Source organism: Aphis gossypii, chromosome 2 (assembly GCF_020184175.1).
Source record: "Aphis gossypii isolate Hap1 chromosome 2, ASM2018417v2, whole genome shotgun sequence".
Classification (NCBI taxonomy): Eukaryota; Metazoa; Arthropoda; class Insecta; order Hemiptera; family Aphididae; genus Aphis; species Aphis gossypii.
In genome coordinates, this window is record NC_065531.1 from 85,975,875 (window position 1) to 85,996,667 (window position 20,793).

Consider the following 20,793-nt stretch of genomic DNA (forward strand, 5'->3'; position numbering starts at 1 on the left):
AATGTATTTTTTTGCGTGGATCAAAGAGCAAACAAATATAAATATATAATACCTATTGCGATATCACGATGGTTTACTAATTAAAAACGGTAGTATAATTCAGATGTCATTAACGGGAGTTTTTAAATAAGAAAATAATTACAGAACTACCTACTGGTTGTTGGGTTGTGATAAAAAAAAAAATAAATAAACATTTATTATAAATGAATATATAATATTATGTTTTATTATATACTTTATATCATCTTAAATAAGTAGGTATTTAATTTTCGAACATTCCTCACAGCAGCTGCACTTTATGAACATTATTGACATTGATTATAGTACTGTACATCTATAATGTACCACGTATATAAAAAGTTTTAAAGTAATTTAAATTCGTTATATTTATAATTTAAATCTAAAAATATAATGCACTAGCCCACATCCGTCTGTGTATAATACTGTATTGATAACTACTGGAGATAACTGATACTTCAATTATTTTAACATTTTTGTAAAAATGATATGTATGGTGTGTGTATAGGCTGTAAGTCATAGTTATTGATAGCCTAAACTTGACATATGTATTTATCCAGATTGTTCCAGTTGGAAGAGTAATCAATTTTCATATGACCAAGAGTGTTGTAGCGGAATTGACTAGTTACCACGTTTTCAGTTGAATATAATTCTCCACTATTGGCCATGTAAGCCCGAAACAGTACAGACTCCATGTCTCTGAAAGCATATTAATAATAAAATTAATTGCGTTGTAAATATAGTAGCAATCAGATATTGTGTATCAATCATAATACATTAAAAACTGCATTATATTAACCTAATTTATTATTACATTTTTTTCAATTTCAAGTATAGGACGTAAATAATGTATTATTTTATATGTATGCTTCGTAAATAGTTAATTAATTCTATTTTAATTTTTTATAACTATAAAATACAAAACAGTACCTAATATATTTTTAAATCATATTAAGATCATTACTATTATATAAAAAAAAATAGTTGCACTAAATTCATTTTTATACAAATAAATTTTATTTTATTTTCAATAAAGTCCATTAGTCATACTCAGCTCTAACAAGATTTTAAAAAGTAGTTCCACCGTTATAAAGTTTTGTATAATGAGTATATTTTTCCATACTGCATTATTCATTATGTACAAAATCAATAGTCATTGTCGTTCAAAGTTCAAATACGAAAAAAAAAACTTCGTGTCATATACACAGTTACACAATATTTTTTAGTTGGAAAAATCTTAATCTATGGTAATAATATTTACTAATATATTCAATTTAAATATAATAGTTTTTGAAATTGTATTTATAAAATGTTTATGCTTAAATGAAAATTATATTCATTTTAATACTCAATTCTCAAATGCATTAAAATATCGATTTATTATATTACATAAAATATCTATAATATTAACAATCAATTGAGTTGGTGCATGATGTATGAGTTATTATTATTTTAGGATTGTACCTATATTATATTCATTGTTAAAGTTTTTGTTAAATAGCGTTTTTTTTTTTTTTGTTGCAATAAGAATAACCTAATAAAATATATAAGGTATATTAAAAAAAAAGGGAAAAGCCGTTTTTTATTTTTTTATTATCATTATTTTGGTATAGGTATTCTAATTTAATCTCACAAGAATCAATAAAATTCTACAGGAAGTTTTTAATAATTTCGTTGAAATTATACGTATATAACATTAGAATATAATCGTTATAATGTTTAACGTATGTAATGTAAAAAGTTTTCGATAGCTTTTTCAAACTTCCGGTAGAACGGTAGAATGGTTTTACAGTTGAAATATTTTTAATAAAAATTGTATTTCAAAAAGGTTTTACAAACTTTCATTTATACACACACATTATACTTACATACGCACACATATAATATGGGATTTCTACATGGATGATTATCAAGAAACAACGGTTAGTTAATATCATCAACGGGGCTACAATACTTACCAAACCATAAAGATAAATATAATACTATCATTACTTTAGTTGATCTTGATTTTTATCGAATGTTCATTATTTTTCTTAAATATTTTATTGTAAATACTAGTAAAGTTTATCCACAAAAAAATAACTGCATAATGTAGTATATAATCAGAATAATTTTATGGTAGCTATACCAGTGTTTTTGTACAACGAAGAAACATCAATTATCATTTTTTCTGCGAAAGTATTCTTTTTACCAGTAAAAAATTTATCGATTGCGTCGACCAATCTTTGAATAAATAGGTTACATCCGGACTTATATACACTAATAAACACTTAAACTGATATTTTTGGTAAATTTATAATAACATAAAGTTGTTAAATCTCTAGTTATGACATATATAATATATATATATATATATTATATAGTATATACATTATACATATAACTAGCAGATATCACATATCGCATCAAATTCATATTGTAAGCAGTATATAAATATATATGTTTATCAAAAAAAAAAAAAGATTAATTATTTACAAAAACGTATTATACATAAAAGTATTATTGGAAATAAAAGTATAAGTATTATTAGTTATTGATTATCTTTAATTTTCCAATATGTCCTCGTGTTAACATAAAAATTAACTAAAGCATATTCTAATATATTTTTGTTTCCGCATGAAGTATTGAATTTAAAAATAAAAACTGATTCGTGTATAATAATAAGATAAAATAAATAAGTCATAAAAACAAAAACAATAAATCAAAAAAAAAAATCTATAGCACACAATTTTTTTTTTTTACTATTATTTAAATAAAAAAAAAAGATAGACTCACCACACATATTAAATTTGTATTGAATCATTATTTAAAAAAATGACAATTTAATTTAGTTTTGCAAAAACTCTTACATTGTTTTTTTCCATACCATATAATATATTTTGGGTTTTCCGATTTTTGATAAAAAAAAAAAAGAAAAAGAAAAGATAATGAATATTTGAGTAATATTATTTTTTTTATGTGTTAAATTGTATTATAAGTCGATGAAATCAACATAGAAAAATGTCCAGCGAAATCGATAAAACCCCAGCCTACAAATAATATAGAAGTATACGAACGAACAAATATATATTTTTGAATTTTTTCCACACACGAGTGGTTTCGGGTCGTTTTTGGTGTGAAAAAAAGCGATTTTAGCAATAACTCATAGTGAACACTAAACACTTAATACGCTAGACTACCGTAAGTGAAATTCGCTGCAAGTATAAATAATAATAACACTATTACTACTATTTTATATAACGGTCGAGTAGGATTCAATAAAAGTGTGAAGTGAATTTATTTACGGGCGATTCTAATATAGAGTTACTCAAACATAATCTGTAATTCGGTAATCTTGAAATATATTGCAATGAAAATGCTTTTAGTCAGACACTTTCAATGACAGGTGAAGTAGTGTAGTACCTATATGTACATAGGCACATTTTATATTATATATACTACATGGTTCTATGTTAACTTCATAATAAAATTATAAATCGTGAATAGATTTTAGTTGAAATTCTTGTACACGTACACACAAATAAACAATAAAATAAAATATAATTTACAGAGTGATTCATGAAACATATTCATCTATTTTTTTGTAATAATGCAGATATTAAAAATTTGATAATTGGAATTTTTTTTATATATTCCTATTGAGTATATCTTTAAGTTCTAGATATTTTTTTATACAGCTTAAGAAGTGCCTTGTGGAGATATAAACTTCTGTTTTGAAAATAAGAACTCGAGTATATTACGAGTATAAGTTTGTACTGTAATATCTCAATAATTTGAATACATGGTATTAAGTACACTGAAAAATTCCAAAATGAGAATTTTAATAGACTTTTTGCCTAAGGAAAAAATTGGGGTGAGCATTATTGACGAATAATTATTTAGTATAATAAGATATAGGTTTGAGTATAAAATTGTGTGGGTATCATTCATTTTTACGATCACTAAGGCCTACGATTTTGATTCGCGTAAAATATTTATTACATAATCATTAATAGTATATTATATTTCAGGATGCACATGCGTACGAACACGAGTATATAGGTTCACGCTACAGGTACACGTGACGATTTATTTAATCGAAGGAAAACTGTTAAAATTTTTCAAATATAAAGTTCTGCAGCGTTCACTAATTTATACACAATATACATTATACATAATATGATTAATAAAATATAGTATTAAAACGATTAATATCACTCAATGGATTTTATTGTGGCGAAAGTATTTTCCTATCGAAGCATTATTAAATTCCACCGTTGTATGATGCTTGGTACAACAGTGGCTGTACACTTTTTTAGAGCGTACAAATTAAATTGCGCACGTTATATTCTTGGAAATTATTTAATAAGACTTAACACAGATACTATACAGTTTCGTCTAAAATATAATGTAATGAAGAAGTATAGAAAGTTTAATAATATAATATTGTACTACATTATAGTCGAGCTTGTGTATATTTGATTGAATGATGTAAAATGTGTGGTATACAACTATAACTATTATTTTCTTAAATTAAAAAAGAAATTGATCATTATCTAGTATAGGAATCATATAATATTATATTAAAATTGTTGTATAACGCGTGTTTGTTTTTTACCGTATGCGATTCATTTTTACTACTAAGTGTATACTATATAGTATAATATATTGTACATATTATTTTTTGTTGGTATATAGATAATTTTTTTTAACTTATATAAGTATATCAATTTTTCACAAGTAAATCTATTATATTTATAAAAAACATGCAATGCACTGTCTATGTATAATAATATTAATATAATAATTAATATAATAATATAATAATACAAAAAAAGTATATAATAAAAGTATATTAGGTGTAGTCAAAAGTTAGAAGTTCTCAATAGCTTTGTTTATGAATGAAATAGGCAATATGAAATGTTATATAATTTAAAAGTATTGAAAAAAATAAAAATAAAACTATTGAAAATGTTCATGTAATTAACAATTTCAAGCAATGTACCTATTATACTAATTAATATGTATCCTCCTATAATGTATTAATACATACAACGAATGGCTAAATGTTTGATAATAACTAAATATATTATAATTTTATAATTCGTTGTTATATACTTCAGTTAGCCTTTTACGATTAAACATTTTATTTTTTTGTTGTGGAATTCTAAACAACAATGAACTGTATTATAGATATATAATTATAGGTAGTATAGGTATTGCTTGATGTAGGTAGGTACTCAATGTTATTGTTCATTTTTTCATTGTTATTTTTTACTTATTGTACTTTTTTACTATTTTTTTACTTAAAAAAAAAAAAAAAAAACAGAATTAATAACACAATATAATATTTATTTATGTATATCCCCGAACGAGAACTGAATTATTATTTTATTTGTTATATTTACATATTGTTTTGAATGATATACTTACAAGTTACATCAAAATGTAGCTTGTTAACGTTTGGTTGAAAAAAATATGTACTAAACAAAATGCCCAACTACTGTACTTATTATAGTTATTATACTAATTGGTACTTCACAGATTTTCGGAACAATTGTTAAGACCAGTACCTCAACGCGTTACTAATTAATCAGTTATCATAGAATTTCAAAATATATGGGCCTCAATTTTATTTACATTATTTGAATATATTGTATATTTTACCATTATTACTCTATAAACTGTGTATTTTTAAACTAAGATATGATTTTATTTTCACTTATTGCATTTAAATGCAGACGATACGCGTAAATAAATATTATACTATATAATATTTATATTATAATATATAACTAGCAAGCTATTTAACCATCATTAATTCGCTAATTACTTACGTCCGTTTTAGATAAATGTATTCATGTTATCATACCTACGCCCTAATTATTATTTAGCTATTAATTCAGCACTAGATATTACCATGCTCATTCGTCAAACTTTAATTACCTACTCAGTTATTCTAATATGTAATTTTCTTCATAATATTCATATATATATATATTATGCTTATTATTATTATTATTATTATTATTATTATTATTATTATACAATATACAATATACATACTGTAATTATTACCTAATCGTTCTAGTGTATTATTATTATTATGTTATATGTTATACAGTTAGTAATTTTGTAATTGTTGAAATTGATGGTTTAATATTTGGCTTATAAAAGAAAAAAAAATAGTAAACTGAATTTAATATATTTACTTATTTATTATTAAATGTCGTAGAAATAATCTTGTTTAACAATTTTTACGAAACTCAAATAATTTTAAATATTCGACAATGAGATAAGCAATATGATTATAATATATAATATATATTCAATATGTACAATATAATTATACAAAGTATTGTATTTGGTTTTGATCACTAGTCATTGGATTTAACGTCCACATGTGTAACAAGTATATTTTGGAAGGAAAATCTGTGTACTCAAGCAATTCTTGCTGACGATAAAAATATTTTTAAAATTAAAACCAATAAAGTCTAACAAAAACGCAATAGCTAGGTATGTATTAAACATTTTTTCTTATTTGAATAAAAATACTCAATATTGTCAGATTCGTGGAAAAGGGAATAGTAGCCATGACTTGGTTAAGAAATTGGATGCGGTCCAATTACTATATATATATAAGCCCGTGTCTACAGTTTTTTTTCAACGATTACTTCCAATCGATAATGAAATGTTTCTCATTCTGACATGAATTACACCTTATCTAATTAAAAATAAATTGAATTTGGTGTATATAGTATTATTTTAATTTCCACAATACAGGTTTGTTTGTAATTTTTTTTTTTTTTGAATCCAAGCTATTTCAATTTTTCCACGACAATCAAAGTACTTCGAAAGAAAATCAAATTATTTGTGTATCCCACTTATATTATTTTCTTTTTAAGTTATATATTTATAATTATTTTTTTTTTGTTTTTTCGTTATAAATTACGTTGTATTTTATTAAAACGCAGAATACGAATAAAATATTCAAACATCGTAACTTATAGAGATGCTTTTTTATTTTATTTTTTATAATATATTATATTATAGCAAGTGTTGGATAGTTTTCTCTCCAAGATAATAATTTTTCAATTAATAATATTCACTTGAATGTGCTATTGAACTATTCACTATTTGTTGTTTTATAAAATGTGTTTATCATGTTCGATCAATGTTATCAAGAATCAAATTTTTATTTTTTTTAGAGATTTAGAATGTGGTAAGAGTTATAAATCGAGGTACTGATTATGTAATTAAAATAAAAATAATTTAAATAGACGAATGAATAAATTAGTTACAATTGCAAAGTTGTAAATTAGTTGTGAATTGCATTTAAACTAATTATGGATCTATTCATTTTTTAGTTAAATCAAGTATTTTAATTATATAAATAAAAAATTATATTTACAAATTTGTTCCCAAATCATCAAACTTAAATTTTTATTTTAGATAAATTATAAATGATAGCTGTTTGATATGTCTTTATACTTGACTTTTTAGTATGACAAATTCTTTTGTTTATACCAATGGTTTCTTAAAATATACTTTCCCCTAATATATTTTCCAGTCTGAAATTTTACTTTTGTGATTATATTGGGTTCAAACATTTTGCTTTATGAACTACTCGTATAATGTACCTAAATAAAATATCCCCTGTGTCCGTTCACTACTTGTGTTTTACAAAGATTATTAAAAATTATCTATTTAAGATAATCAGATATCAGGTAATTTATCGACATTTTATCTAGAAAATATAATTAACAAAACTTCAAATATTTATACAAATAATAGATAAAAGATTATCAAATTTATCTAGATAAAAACCAGATAGTTTAAAACTTAAGTTGGTAAAATAGCGGTTTTACTATGAATATACTGCTATAATACGAGTTCATATAAGTTAAAATGTTTATAATAGTAAATATCCTGGTGTTTTAAATATGATTACCCATCGGTGTATAATGAATAATATTTTATTATGAAATAACTATAATAAAACACTCGTAATAAATAAAAATCTAAAAGAATAACATTATAATAAAATAAATCATCTATAGCCAATCTCTAAAAAAACAAACGATTCCTTCATAAAAAAAAATTAAAAAGTAAAATTAAGAATCTTGTTAGATAATAGGTATATTATGTATCTAATAATTATTTTATTTAAATTTGATAGATAAAAATAAATTTTAAATTGCTTATAACTAGATAAAGTAACAAATAAAATATAAATAATATTGCATAATTCTGCTTTCAAGTAGGTTTTAACTAAAAGCATTTAAATTATGTTTTATTTTTCATCATAGGCTACGAATAACTTTGTTACAACATTAAATAGTATTTTTTTTTTTAGATTAAAAAAATCATTGGTATCTTCCATTTTTGTTTTGTATGTGATTAATATATTTTGACATTTGGCTAAAAAATAATATTTGCATTATACACGCAAAACAATGAACGTGGTTCAATTTAATCCATATACCACAATCAAAATTACATTATAATGATCAGGGGCGATATCATAATAGAGGTTGTAAATTGTAACCTTATTCCCTGGTACCCAATTCCAATAATATAGCCAAACTACATGCGTCATCAAAGCATTATATTATTATGTCATAACGTGTGCGACAATTCTATTATGTGCGATTTGTTTAGTAAATAGTATTCTGCTAATGGATTGTATCGTACAATATAATAATATAACTAAGATGACAAATCATCAGTTACGACGGTAAAAGTCATATTAGTATTTTATTTAGATTTTTTTGTTGTTATCGATTTCACTAGATGACAAAAGAAATTGAATAATATAATATATGTAAAATAACATTGTGGTATATACTATATACATGTCTTAAAATGAACTGTACTGTAACTAAGCGTATGTTGAGAATTTGAACTGTAAACGGTTCCGTGGAGAAATTTGATCTCATACTATGTTATTAGGTACGTGAAAAATAACGATTTAATCATGGTTGAATTACTGTTTTAATGAATGGTCTGAGCATTATGTTACGCTACAGCCAAATTGATTTTCACGTAGATCAAATTCAGAAGTGTATTAAAACTATATCGCAAGGATAAAACCATTATTATAACTGGTATTTAAAATAGCACTATCGAAAAATAACAATATAACGTTAAATATTTATATTATGTTTAACGTTTAACAGAATAATAATTCAACACAGTAACTGTTCACTAACAATGATATATATTTTACAACCTACACAAAAACTCGAGTAAACAATTATTGACATTATTTAACATGATGTAAACAGACGTCAAACTGAATTATAGTCTTTTAAATCGTATATCATGGGAACCGCAGAATACGTAAAAAAGATAGAAATAGTACCTAGGTGGCGAAAGCCAAACACTTGCAATATAGTCAAACACTCACGAATCATAAAATAAAAAATACACTAATGTTTTGTGTAAAATTCGCAATACGAACGTCGTACCTATATTGCATGACACGAAATGGTTACAGTGAAATGAAGTGTGCAAAACGAGTTTGTATAGAAATTGAGTGTTTTGTGATACACGTGCATAGGGCATCGATGTGTTTTTTTAAGAAATTCGATTTTTAAGTAAATATTTTAATTGAAAAAACACCGTGTACATTAAAAATTGAGGTTTGGGATCAGCCAATACGCGTTCTGATGAATTATGCGTATGATATTATGGGCATGTACTTGCATGCCAACACGTGTGTATGTGTTTAGTGTTTACCTATATAATAATTTATAAAGGGTGGTACTCGAAATAGACCTATAACTCGAAAATACTTTATAAACCGATTATTATAAAGCGTTTTCCTCCTGGTGCGGTATGTGCAATTATCGATCAGAACATAATGCCCAAAATACATCGCGCATTCACGCCACTATAATAGTAAGGAAAATATAAAATGCATAATAATATAATATTATGCACAAGTGTTGACGAAAACCATCGCCGTAGTTTTTGCGATTCGATCGGATTCTTGTTCGATATGATAATAATATATTATTTAGATTCAAGACGAAATATATGACTCGACCGTCTATATATAATAATATATACTTGGAGGTGTGTTGACGATTTAACAACCTGACACCTGTCGTTAAAGTACTATGAAGAGACGTATTACGTTCTAAAAACGTGATGCGGAGATTCGGAGCACGGATACTTACGTCATATTTTCAGAATATTCCCGAGAGCGTGTCAAACAAACTACTAAATGTCCTCACTCCCAAGTGCAAAATTCCCCAGGAAGATAGAAAAAATCAAAATCAATAATAAAAAAGGTATAAAAAAAAATAGGAAACGCTCTGCTGTACAGTAAGTATCGAGTATATCAATGAGGAGTGATCGCATCACTGCAATAAATGCTTTAAATTTAAATAAAAATAAATGGTAAAAATTATAAACGAAAAATGATTCTGAGAAAAAATGGTCTGTCAGTTTATATTTTATTAAACCGTTATTAAAACAATTTATTTTACTTTGACTAATATAGTAGACTAAATTTTTTTTCCCGAAAGAATTACATTAGAAAATGGCACTTTGTATAAATAATATAACAATATACATAAAAATCAAAAGAAGTTCTAACCCATGAATAATATTTTTAAATAATAAATAATTAAACTTTTTATTCTTTATTTAAATATTTAATTTCGCCCTAATTCAACTTCCATGTCAATAAAAAAAGTGCTTATATATTTTTTGGTTTCATTATAAACTGTTTATGGGTAATTGTTTTAAATTATCAATTTTTAACTATAAAAATTCAACATTTTATAAATTGTTAATTAAATAAAATAATTTGTAAATTTTTGTAATGCTATTCAAAAATATAACTTGAATTATTTATAAAATAAAATTGTGATTATGTATTTTTAAATAATTATAAAAAACTTATAAAGTACATTGCATTACATTCTCAAACATACTAACAAAAAAATATAAATTATTTATTAAATAAATAATTATAAATAGATACATTTTTTATTGATATTTATATAAAAAAGTCAAACTTCAAATTGGTATACATAACTCAAAACGAAACAAAATTATTCAACTAAAAAATATTAATACAAACATTTGGCAATAGTTTCAAGTATCTATGATTAATTATTTTACTATTGAGTTAGGTACACAAAAAAAATAAATAAATAAATAAAAAATAAAACTGATTTGGTTAATAACTGGGTGTGCGTAATTTTTTTATTTTTCTTGGTTATTTTGAAAAGTACTAAGAATTAATTTTATTTTTGATTCCTGCTAAAATTTAAACTTTAAGAAGTTTTATTACCACAAAGATGATAATGGATAGGAAAAAACACGTATTATTTTAAAATCAATACATTCATCTTGTTCAGAATTTTAAATTGTTTTTATTTTTAGATAGACCATGGGTCGTATGTAATATATATTAGACACGCACACACTCACAATACATATGTATTTGTTTTTAATGCCTAATACATTATCTAATAAAAGTGATGTAATATATTATATATATAATTGATCTCTATATATTATTGAGAACATTTTTTAGCTTTTTGATATTTAAAAGTTAGTTTCTAAAGATAATTGTAATAAATTGAAAATAAATTGCAAGAAGAAAAAGTAGTTTCACATGGGAAATAAACTAAAAGAATACCAAGATACAAAATATATAATATACAAAGTAGATAATAACTTTATATATGCGATAGAAGATCCGTGTTTTTTATCTTTTATTTTGGAACTTGGTATCGTACTTGTTTTACTTTTCTTTATAAAGTATGTATTAATATTGATAACTCAATAACTAACAAATTTGATGTTGACAATATTTATAATATGTGCAGTACGTGCATACTATTATAAAGCTGATATACATATATCATGTTTAAGATTTTGGTATTTTAATATTTAATTTATAGTGTAGGTATATCAATGATCTGGATAAAACAGTACCTACTTAATATTAAATGATACACATTTTATTTAACTTATTTTGCAATTTATTACGCAATAACCAAAATTAACGTTATAGATTTGAGACGATTTTTATTATTATTTCGATGAAATGATCTTCATCAAGAATCAAACCTTTAATAAAAGCATTCGACAAATGTCTTTATTAGTTTCATTGGTTCGTGTATAATATATGTACATTATTACTGTTTGCATTCAGTAGACGGATATTTGGTACATAATTTTTAAGAATAAATATTAATATCGATAACATTTTTCTTTGTATTAAAAAAAAAAAAGTATATTTTAATGACCTCTCTTTTACAGTGTGTCTGTTTTTGCAATATACTTTTACAAAGCATCACGTATAAATGTTGAAGCTTTGTACATAAAAAAAGGAAAGGACGTAAAAAACGATCATCTTGCGTTCTTTGCCACACACATAAAATTGTATTATAATAATATTGCATGTATATATGTATATTTAAGATTTATTTAGGATTTATTTCCCAAACCCCACCCGGAATGACGTTCACGGGTCGTTGAAGAGGAATAACGAGTGCTGGTCTAATTTATACGTACGTGAATTTGAATCCTTTTTATTTTCGTTTCGAACTTTTTGCTTTATTACAGCATATTTCTTATTTATCCATAGTTACCGTTTAGACTCTAGAGGATTATTGACTGCAATGTAGTAACTAGAAGTCAAGTATCACTAGTTTGAAATGGTTAGAATTTATTGTTAAAACTAATTACAAACTTCCTAACAAAATATTCAAATTAAAGTTATAGTTTTTTAAATTTTATATAAACATTACTTTAAAAGAAATTACTGCTAAGGAGAGAAAAGAGGCTGTACTGTTTTAAATTTGTGATATCCCTATGAGAGTCGCCGGTTAATGTAACCTCGAGGTAGTAAACTTAGTAGAAATGTTTGCGTTTAGGTGGTTTATGAAATTCATTATGGTTTAGGTGAATAGACCTAATGTATTGAGCAAATGTTAAATAGAGGAAAATTTACTTGGGTGAATTTTACAATGAATTTTTTCGTGAATATCTGTAAATATAAAATTTGTTATAATAACAAATCATATTTATTTTGTTTATTTTATTGTATTTATTAAATAAAACTCTGGTTAAGTCGTTCTGATATACAGTAAATAAAACACTAATAGGTATATGTAATGATGTAATGTTTCAAGCCCTTGCAAATAATATTTTTTGAATTACAATAAAATAACAAAACCCGTTATTTTCCATTCAAATATACAATTTTGTTAACATTTTAATTTCAAATATTTTTAATAAATTATGCATATATTTTTTAGAATTTTATGTTTCAATAAAAAATACTTACATAGAATTTTTATTAAATTTTCAAACCTTAAATGTTAAAATTAAAAATGTTATGTATTTTAAACTACAAATTAATTTAAATATTCTTATAATTATTTTAGACTAGATCAAAATTTAAACTCTAAATTCTTATAGAATATAATCATTAACTTATTTTGAAAATGAGAAAAAAGGTTTTAAGAGTCAATCATCACCTGTAAAGAACTTAAGAACATTTTGTAAATTACATTTGTCTAAAAAAAGCTTATATAAAATATAAATATTTGGTGAATATTTCAAGTACGTATCTACGGTTATTTACATTTGAATTACAATACTCGTATAAAAACAAAATCTATTTTGATGAAAACTGTTGTTGGGTAAATATTCTTGTTTGTCGTTAATTATTTTTATATTTAACTCAAATATTTTTAAAAGTAGGTAGACAGTAAATATTTTTTTACCTTCCCTCTCTTAACTACAAATTATTACATCTAATTTTAAGCTATCACTTGAAGAATGATGAATTTTTATAGCTTCTAATAGTGATGTCAGGCGTCAAAAAAAAAAAAAAAAAAATACAAGATCATTGTTTAACAAATACATTCACCGCTCTACTAATAAATGTATGATTATATGTTTTTACTTTACAATATTTCAGTCTCATCGCTATATATTATATTTTAATAATTAAATTTAATTAGGTTGGACTTTTCGTATTAAGAATTTAAAATCTGAATTTGTAATAAAAATCAATTACATGATGACTTATACTCAGCCAACTCAGATGAACTGAATAAAATTGTAAAATTTAATGTGAAATACCTTAAACCTATTGGTTATATTTAGATTATTATAAGTTCAGTCATTAAATTAGGGGAAAAAATCGAATCTTAAAAAATATTTTTCTAGAATAATTTGTAAATTGAATTTCGTATTTTGGAGCTATTTTCATTAATTATATTATGTTCTACATATCTATAACTTATCAGTCATTTTATTTGGTTCATTTGACAAATATCAAATTTTTTGTCAAAAAAATATTTTAACCAATCAACGAACTCATAAATGTCATAATTATTAAAATATTATTTTAATAAAATTTTACGTTTTTGGATTTGTCTAAAGTTTAAACTAGTATAACAAATTTATAACAAATGGAATTGACAATAAATCAATTCGCAAGTTGGAAATGAATTAATAATGGTGTTATAAGCAGCTTTCTCAAAATCGGAATAAAATCTATGTACGTCTTACACATCTTTACTAACTAACCTAGTTTACAGATTTTTATTTAAACTCATTGAATAAAACTTATCTAAACACATAGCAGTTTTTATGCGGGAGAAATATGATTAATGATAATTAATCTGGGATTTTTAATGGGATGAGCAGTGATTGTGCGGGAATTGAAAATGTGCATACTCGTTCCAATTAAGATAATGATACATAACATACATTTATAGATTAATAATAATAATGAAAATCCTCGTGGGCTTACCCGTTATCGTAACGCGAGTTCCGGCGGATTTCCGGTCTGGAAACGTTGTATAGTAGACGGCATTGTTGTTTCGAAGATCCACTAGCTATCGGGTAGAAATGGTGGTCGACTGCGGAGTACCTGCAGTACGATGGTGGTTTGCAACCAGCTTCCCAATACTCGTATAGATTTTCATCTGACAATCAACAACGGATAATATGAATAATGTACACAATAACATTTGAGTGCTTGACTCAAAGTTTGAGGCAATTGAAATAAAAATTTTAAAATATCCGCACATAAAATTGTTGTACTTTTTTTAAAATATTAAATATATTTGTACATCGAGTTAGGTAATTTGCGATATACAAGGTGATTTACTAAGCATACTTGCTTCTTTTTTCTTAATATTGTAGTTATTCAAAATTTGGTTTATGGAAATTTGAATTATACCAACATTAAAACTAACTACTTATATTTTAAAATTCTTGAGATTTTTTCTATAAATTTGGATTATCTTATGGAGGTACAATCTTTGTTTTTAAAATTAAAACTTTTTTTTCATCTGTAAATTAATAAGTGGATAAACTTTCTAAAAATGTTGAGGTATCAAGTACAAAATTTTAACTCAAATATTGTCTTAGAGTATATTTAAAACATTCGAAAATGTCAAATCATCCTATATGTTAATTCTATTATTACTGTTATCACTGCAACATGAATGAAATAATACGTATTGTTAGTAGGTATCTATCGTACAAGTATTTGAGATCTTCGATCATATAATATGCACAAATCTATAATACGATTACGAATGGTTACCAAATGGGATTCTATTTGTCTATAATATTTATGTATGTCATATATGTCTTAACTCTAATATTGTCTACTTTATGGGCATAAATAAAATATAAAAACAGATCTCGTATTTTAAATTTTTATAAGCGAAAAAATAACGTAATAATAGAAAAATGTATTTTAGCTTAAACTCGTGACTAAGAGTCTCAATAATAAATAATAAATATTATTACAAAATATTGTTGTTCGGGTACATAATATAATATATATTAAATTATATAACATTAATCCCGCTACACTACCCACTCTAATCAGAATTTACCCTATTCTTGAACCACAATATGGTCGGTGAACATGGTGAATTTTTTATTATGCTCGTTTATATACTCGCAAAAGGACATTACTTAAATACCGTAATAAATCATAAAAATAATATTTACAATATGGTCTTAAAATTAGTAGTAGATATTCAAGATATTTTAAAAATTAGAATTTTATAAAATATATGATTTATACGAAAAAATGAGGAGAGTATGCTTAACAAAAATTCATCTTTGATAAAATATGTTTATAGGTACCTATTTAATATTTATATTAAGTACCTACAGGTACTTAAAGATTATCAAGAATTTGACCAACTGACTATTATCAATATTTACCAATTAAATAGATCAAGGATTCTAAAATTTTTAAGTTATTGTTTTATATAAAATTACCTCCCTGAATATTCCTTTGACTTTTTCAAATCACGGACCTTCTTCTCAATATATTTTCTTGTGAATACCTTTTTTTCTTTATCAAATTGTTCACATTAAACCTTATTTTATCATCACTTTCAAATTACATAAACAAGATAAGAAAACATAATTGTTTCATAACTATTTTTAATTAATTAAATTATGTATGGAAATTTACCATTTTAGTTTAATTATTTTATTCCTTGAAATGTGAAGGCCAGTGTTCTATTCTCGACATCAGTTTTTGAATACTGACTCAATGCTCTAAAACTAGTGGTGAATTCTGACTCTGATGTACGGGCATGCTCATTTATCATAATGTATTATAGTTCTATTTAATTTATAATAAATAAATAATACAAAAGTTTGTATTAATTTATAAATAAGATTTAAATTTAATATATAGGTATTATATACAATAACACTTACTTAAATAATACTTTAATATTTGTAATTGAGACTTGACTAACTCTTTTAACTAAAATAAAAAAATTATCATTTACTCGTACATGTAAATTTTATAATTCACGTTGACGAAGCACAACAAAATGAGCATGTCCCGGGTGATTAATACGCGGCTGCTAGTAGAGGGGGTCTCGGAGCAACTGGTTTTTTTACAGCGATAACAAGGGTCGTATAGCTTGCGCATACATCTATCGCATGCTCTGTCATTAATGTTAAAATCGTATAATAAAGATAAACACAGATACTTAAGTACAACAAAAATAAATGAATTAATGTAACACATTATATTTATTTTAAAATACGTAATATATTATTGATTATAAAAATAATTTTTGTATTTTGATTAATAACGTTTTTATTTCTAAGCATTCGGCGCATGCTGAGCATGCCTGGAGAATTCGCCACTGTCTAAAACTTTGAATATGTTAGTTTGTTAATATGTAGTTTTGGCCTCATTTTTTTCTTTGTGGTTTTCAATATTGTTTTTAATATAAATAATAACAGAGTAGGCTTTTTTACATAAACAAGTTGTTGGAACCATAATTAAAACTTTCTAAGCTTTACTTAATAGCACTTGCTCACCCTTGTTATGAGTTCCATGGTCTCCCGATCGGGCCATAGGTTAAGAACAGCTATAACCTACTATATAAACATCAGGTCGATAGACAAATAACAAATCAGAATAAAAATAATTTTGAAAACTCTTAAGAATATAGAGATTTTGTATAAAAAGACAAACAATTTATTAAAATAGTAAATCATAGAAGTGAACTAACAATGGAATATATTTTATATGTAATATGTAGGAATACCGAATATTACCTATAGAAATTGAATATATATTTATGAAAATTAATTGAAAATTGAACGTTAAAGGATACATTTTATTATTAAATTAAATTAGGACAAAAAATTAAAAAATTAAATTATAGGTATATTTATATTGTAAAATTACAATAAGTGAAAATTACAAATTTACTAAAAAATTCCAATGTGTTAATGAAAATAGGTTAAAAAAAAATAATTAAAAACTAACTTTAAGACAATTTTTAGCTTACTACCATAGTCAATAAAAAGAATATTTTGTGAAACTTTGTATTAAAAAAAAAAAAAAAAATGCGAAAAATGCGTACTATAATACAGTAAACTCATAATAACGATAATGTGTTTACTTGAATCGGGTGGGACGAGGGCCATAGATGATGAACTTGGTGAACATTGGCAGCAATCGTACCGAGCTACTGATCGAGATCTAGTTCTACCGGTGCCTGACTTGTTTTTTGGCGGACCTGGCACGTAAACGAAATCGGATCGCGTGGACACCGGTCCTGCCGCCGACGACAGTGACACAACTTGGTGGTCGGCCGAACAGTCCGTTGTGTCACTAGAGTGCCTCCACGACACCTCCCGCAGGTCCAGATCCCACGGGTCAACATACTTGCGGTGCTGAAAAATTTCGTACGAATTTTACTATTAATTCAACGTTGTGGTTTTTAGAATTTTTGTTTTCAAATTACAACCTTACTTTAAAATCTTGCAATAGTTATATTTATTTTTCATATAAATATGTTATTTATTTATAACTTTGCTCACATTTAAAATGTTATCGTTATAAAACAGTTTTAACTGTACCAGGTAAAGAATTTCAAATTAAAATAGTGAAAACTAAATTTAAAAAAAAAAATTAAGATGAAATCGCTTAGTACATTTACGTGCTTGTATATTTTTTCAATACTTGACTGTCTGCGGAAGATAAATATGCTGAATAAATATATTTTTAACAACGAAAAAACGTAACAAACACTTCAGAAACGAAGGGGTTTTGTTCGTAAGAATACAAAACTACAATGAGTTGGAAATTGGAATACTTTAACCACTTACATAAATACTATATCTAATCCACAAGATATAGGTACATACTGTGAAAAGTTAATAAATTGAAAAAAGTGTATTACAAAAACGGTTTTATTTGATTTTTTTTCACCTTTCTGATTTAAAACCATCAGCAAATCTATAAATGTGATGAAAAAAAAACATGTCAACTTACTGAACCGAAAGCAAAATGTTGTTTTTTTTATACAAACATCTATTATCGTTTATGTTTGTAAATAAATAAATATATATATATGTAACATACACTTTTTCGTATTCCAACACTTTTTTAAATTATCTTTTGGATCATCTTTCACATTTTCCTCTTCGATGCGTTTTAGGTGAGTAAAACTTTTATAAAGAAAGTTTTTTTAATGTTGGTACTTTATTTTGAATATGAACGACGATCGTAAACGTTTTATCAATTTTTAAACACCAGCGGTAGGTATTCTTTTCTTTTTTTTATGTTGACCTGACTAATGGAAATAATAAAAAGATTAATTATCATAATGAAAGTTTACTTTGTATAGCTTAGCATTAAAATTAATGGTGTTTGTATTAATGAAGTTATGTAAAAAATGTTAAGTTTACGAATTGGATAATCGTCGTTACTATACCTCTACATGAATGAATGGTTTCCAGTGATAAAAATAAATATTTAAATTATTCTTCTACATTTTATAGGACTATTTAGAAAAAATAAGTTATTTATTTAACTATGGAGTAAATGAAAATCTGATCTGTCGAAACTATCTACTACTTATACAGATAGCGTTACCGATCAATATATTAGAGCTATTATACAATTTTTTGAAAATGCTTTATTTATAAGTAGAAATTTACTAAAAAAAACTCTGATGGACGAAAAACACATTGTAAAGTGTATATTACTACCAAAACTAAAAATAAAAATAACGCAGAATATTGATTTTATATACAATACGGAAACGAAAATAATATCAATGAATTTCGCTTACCATTGTAATCGAAGACGAATCGGACATTTTAGCGGTTGGTGTCGGCGGCGGCAGTGACGACGAACTCTGTCTCCGGCGACAATGCGTGTTACAGTAGCAACAGTATAGTGATAATAATTGTAGTAGTAATGGTAGTAGAAATGATAGTATTAATGGTAGCAGTAATGGTAGTAATAGCAGCAGTAATAGCAGTAATGGCAGTAATAGTAGTAGTAGTAGTAGTTTCTGTAGTAATAGTAATAGTATATTAGGTAGTAGGTACACACGAAGAAACTGATAGTGGATAGTGTTATAATATCTACATGTGCGGAGACCGATCTAAAGGTATAATATAATACATAGATACAAGCGGCAGGTATATTATACTTTCTTCTTTCGAAACCAGCTTCACGGTATTAACGTGACCAGCGTGAAAAATTGCCATGGAGGGATAACATAATTGGAAATGGATGAAATTCTGTTTTGTTTTTTTTTCGTATTTCAAAATCCAGAGAAATGTGTCTTACGCGAATTACTATAAAGTATTATTATTATTACACTCGTTGCAATCGGTCCATACGCGATTGCGGTCATTATAAACGGGATGTCGTGCAGCATTCCACATCCGACGTTTGTCGGTCGAGATTCTTTATCACCTTTTTTCTTTCATTTTTTTGCTCCCTATATAGCTCAAGTGAGTATATATTATACATAGTATAATAATAAAATATGATATCCAGGTTTAGGTACGACATGACGATGCACAATGGATTTGTATATAAAACGCCATAAATTCAGCTTTGTACGGTAGTATAGACTTATATGTGAATATTTTTATAATAAAATATGTAAACGTGATTTTTTTTCAATGAATTATTAACCGTTAATTCAGAGAATACAAAAAAAGACAAATTAAAAAAAATTCCATACACGATACGCTCCAAATGGACCAATATATAAGTAATATTCTCGTATATGCATATTATTATAAATTACATTTATTGTAATATTATAATATGGATATTTTATACAAAGTATAATAATATGACTTATTAAGTATACCGTTCCCGTAGCATCGTTATACCGGCATAATATAACAGGACGGTCTCCCCGGAGGTCATGTGAAGATCTGTGTAAAAAAAATAAATAAAAAATGTTAGCAACAATTATATTGTATATTCGTAGTACGCGATAA

General features: G+C 25.1%; 2 protein-coding genes across 2 annotated transcripts in view; one reads left to right on the forward strand and one right to left on the reverse strand.

The window, feature by feature from the left end:
* LOC114119212 (uncharacterized) overlaps positions 1 to 20,793 on the forward strand; it is an 89,662-nt gene that overhangs the window by 20,395 nt on the left and 48,474 nt on the right. The gene's annotated exons all lie outside the window — the stretch shown is intronic.
* Positions 194 to 20,387, reverse strand: LOC114120162 (uncharacterized). Its single transcript, XM_027981990.2, has 4 exons — positions 19,620 to 20,387; positions 17,943 to 18,216; positions 14,792 to 14,966; positions 194 to 717 (listed from the first exon to the last, which is right to left on the reverse strand). The coding sequence occupies exons 1-4, from the start codon at positions 19,644 to 19,646 to the stop codon at positions 552 to 554; spliced, it is 642 nt and encodes a 213-aa protein (XP_027837791.2). The 5' UTR covers positions 19,647 to 20,387; the 3' UTR covers positions 194 to 551.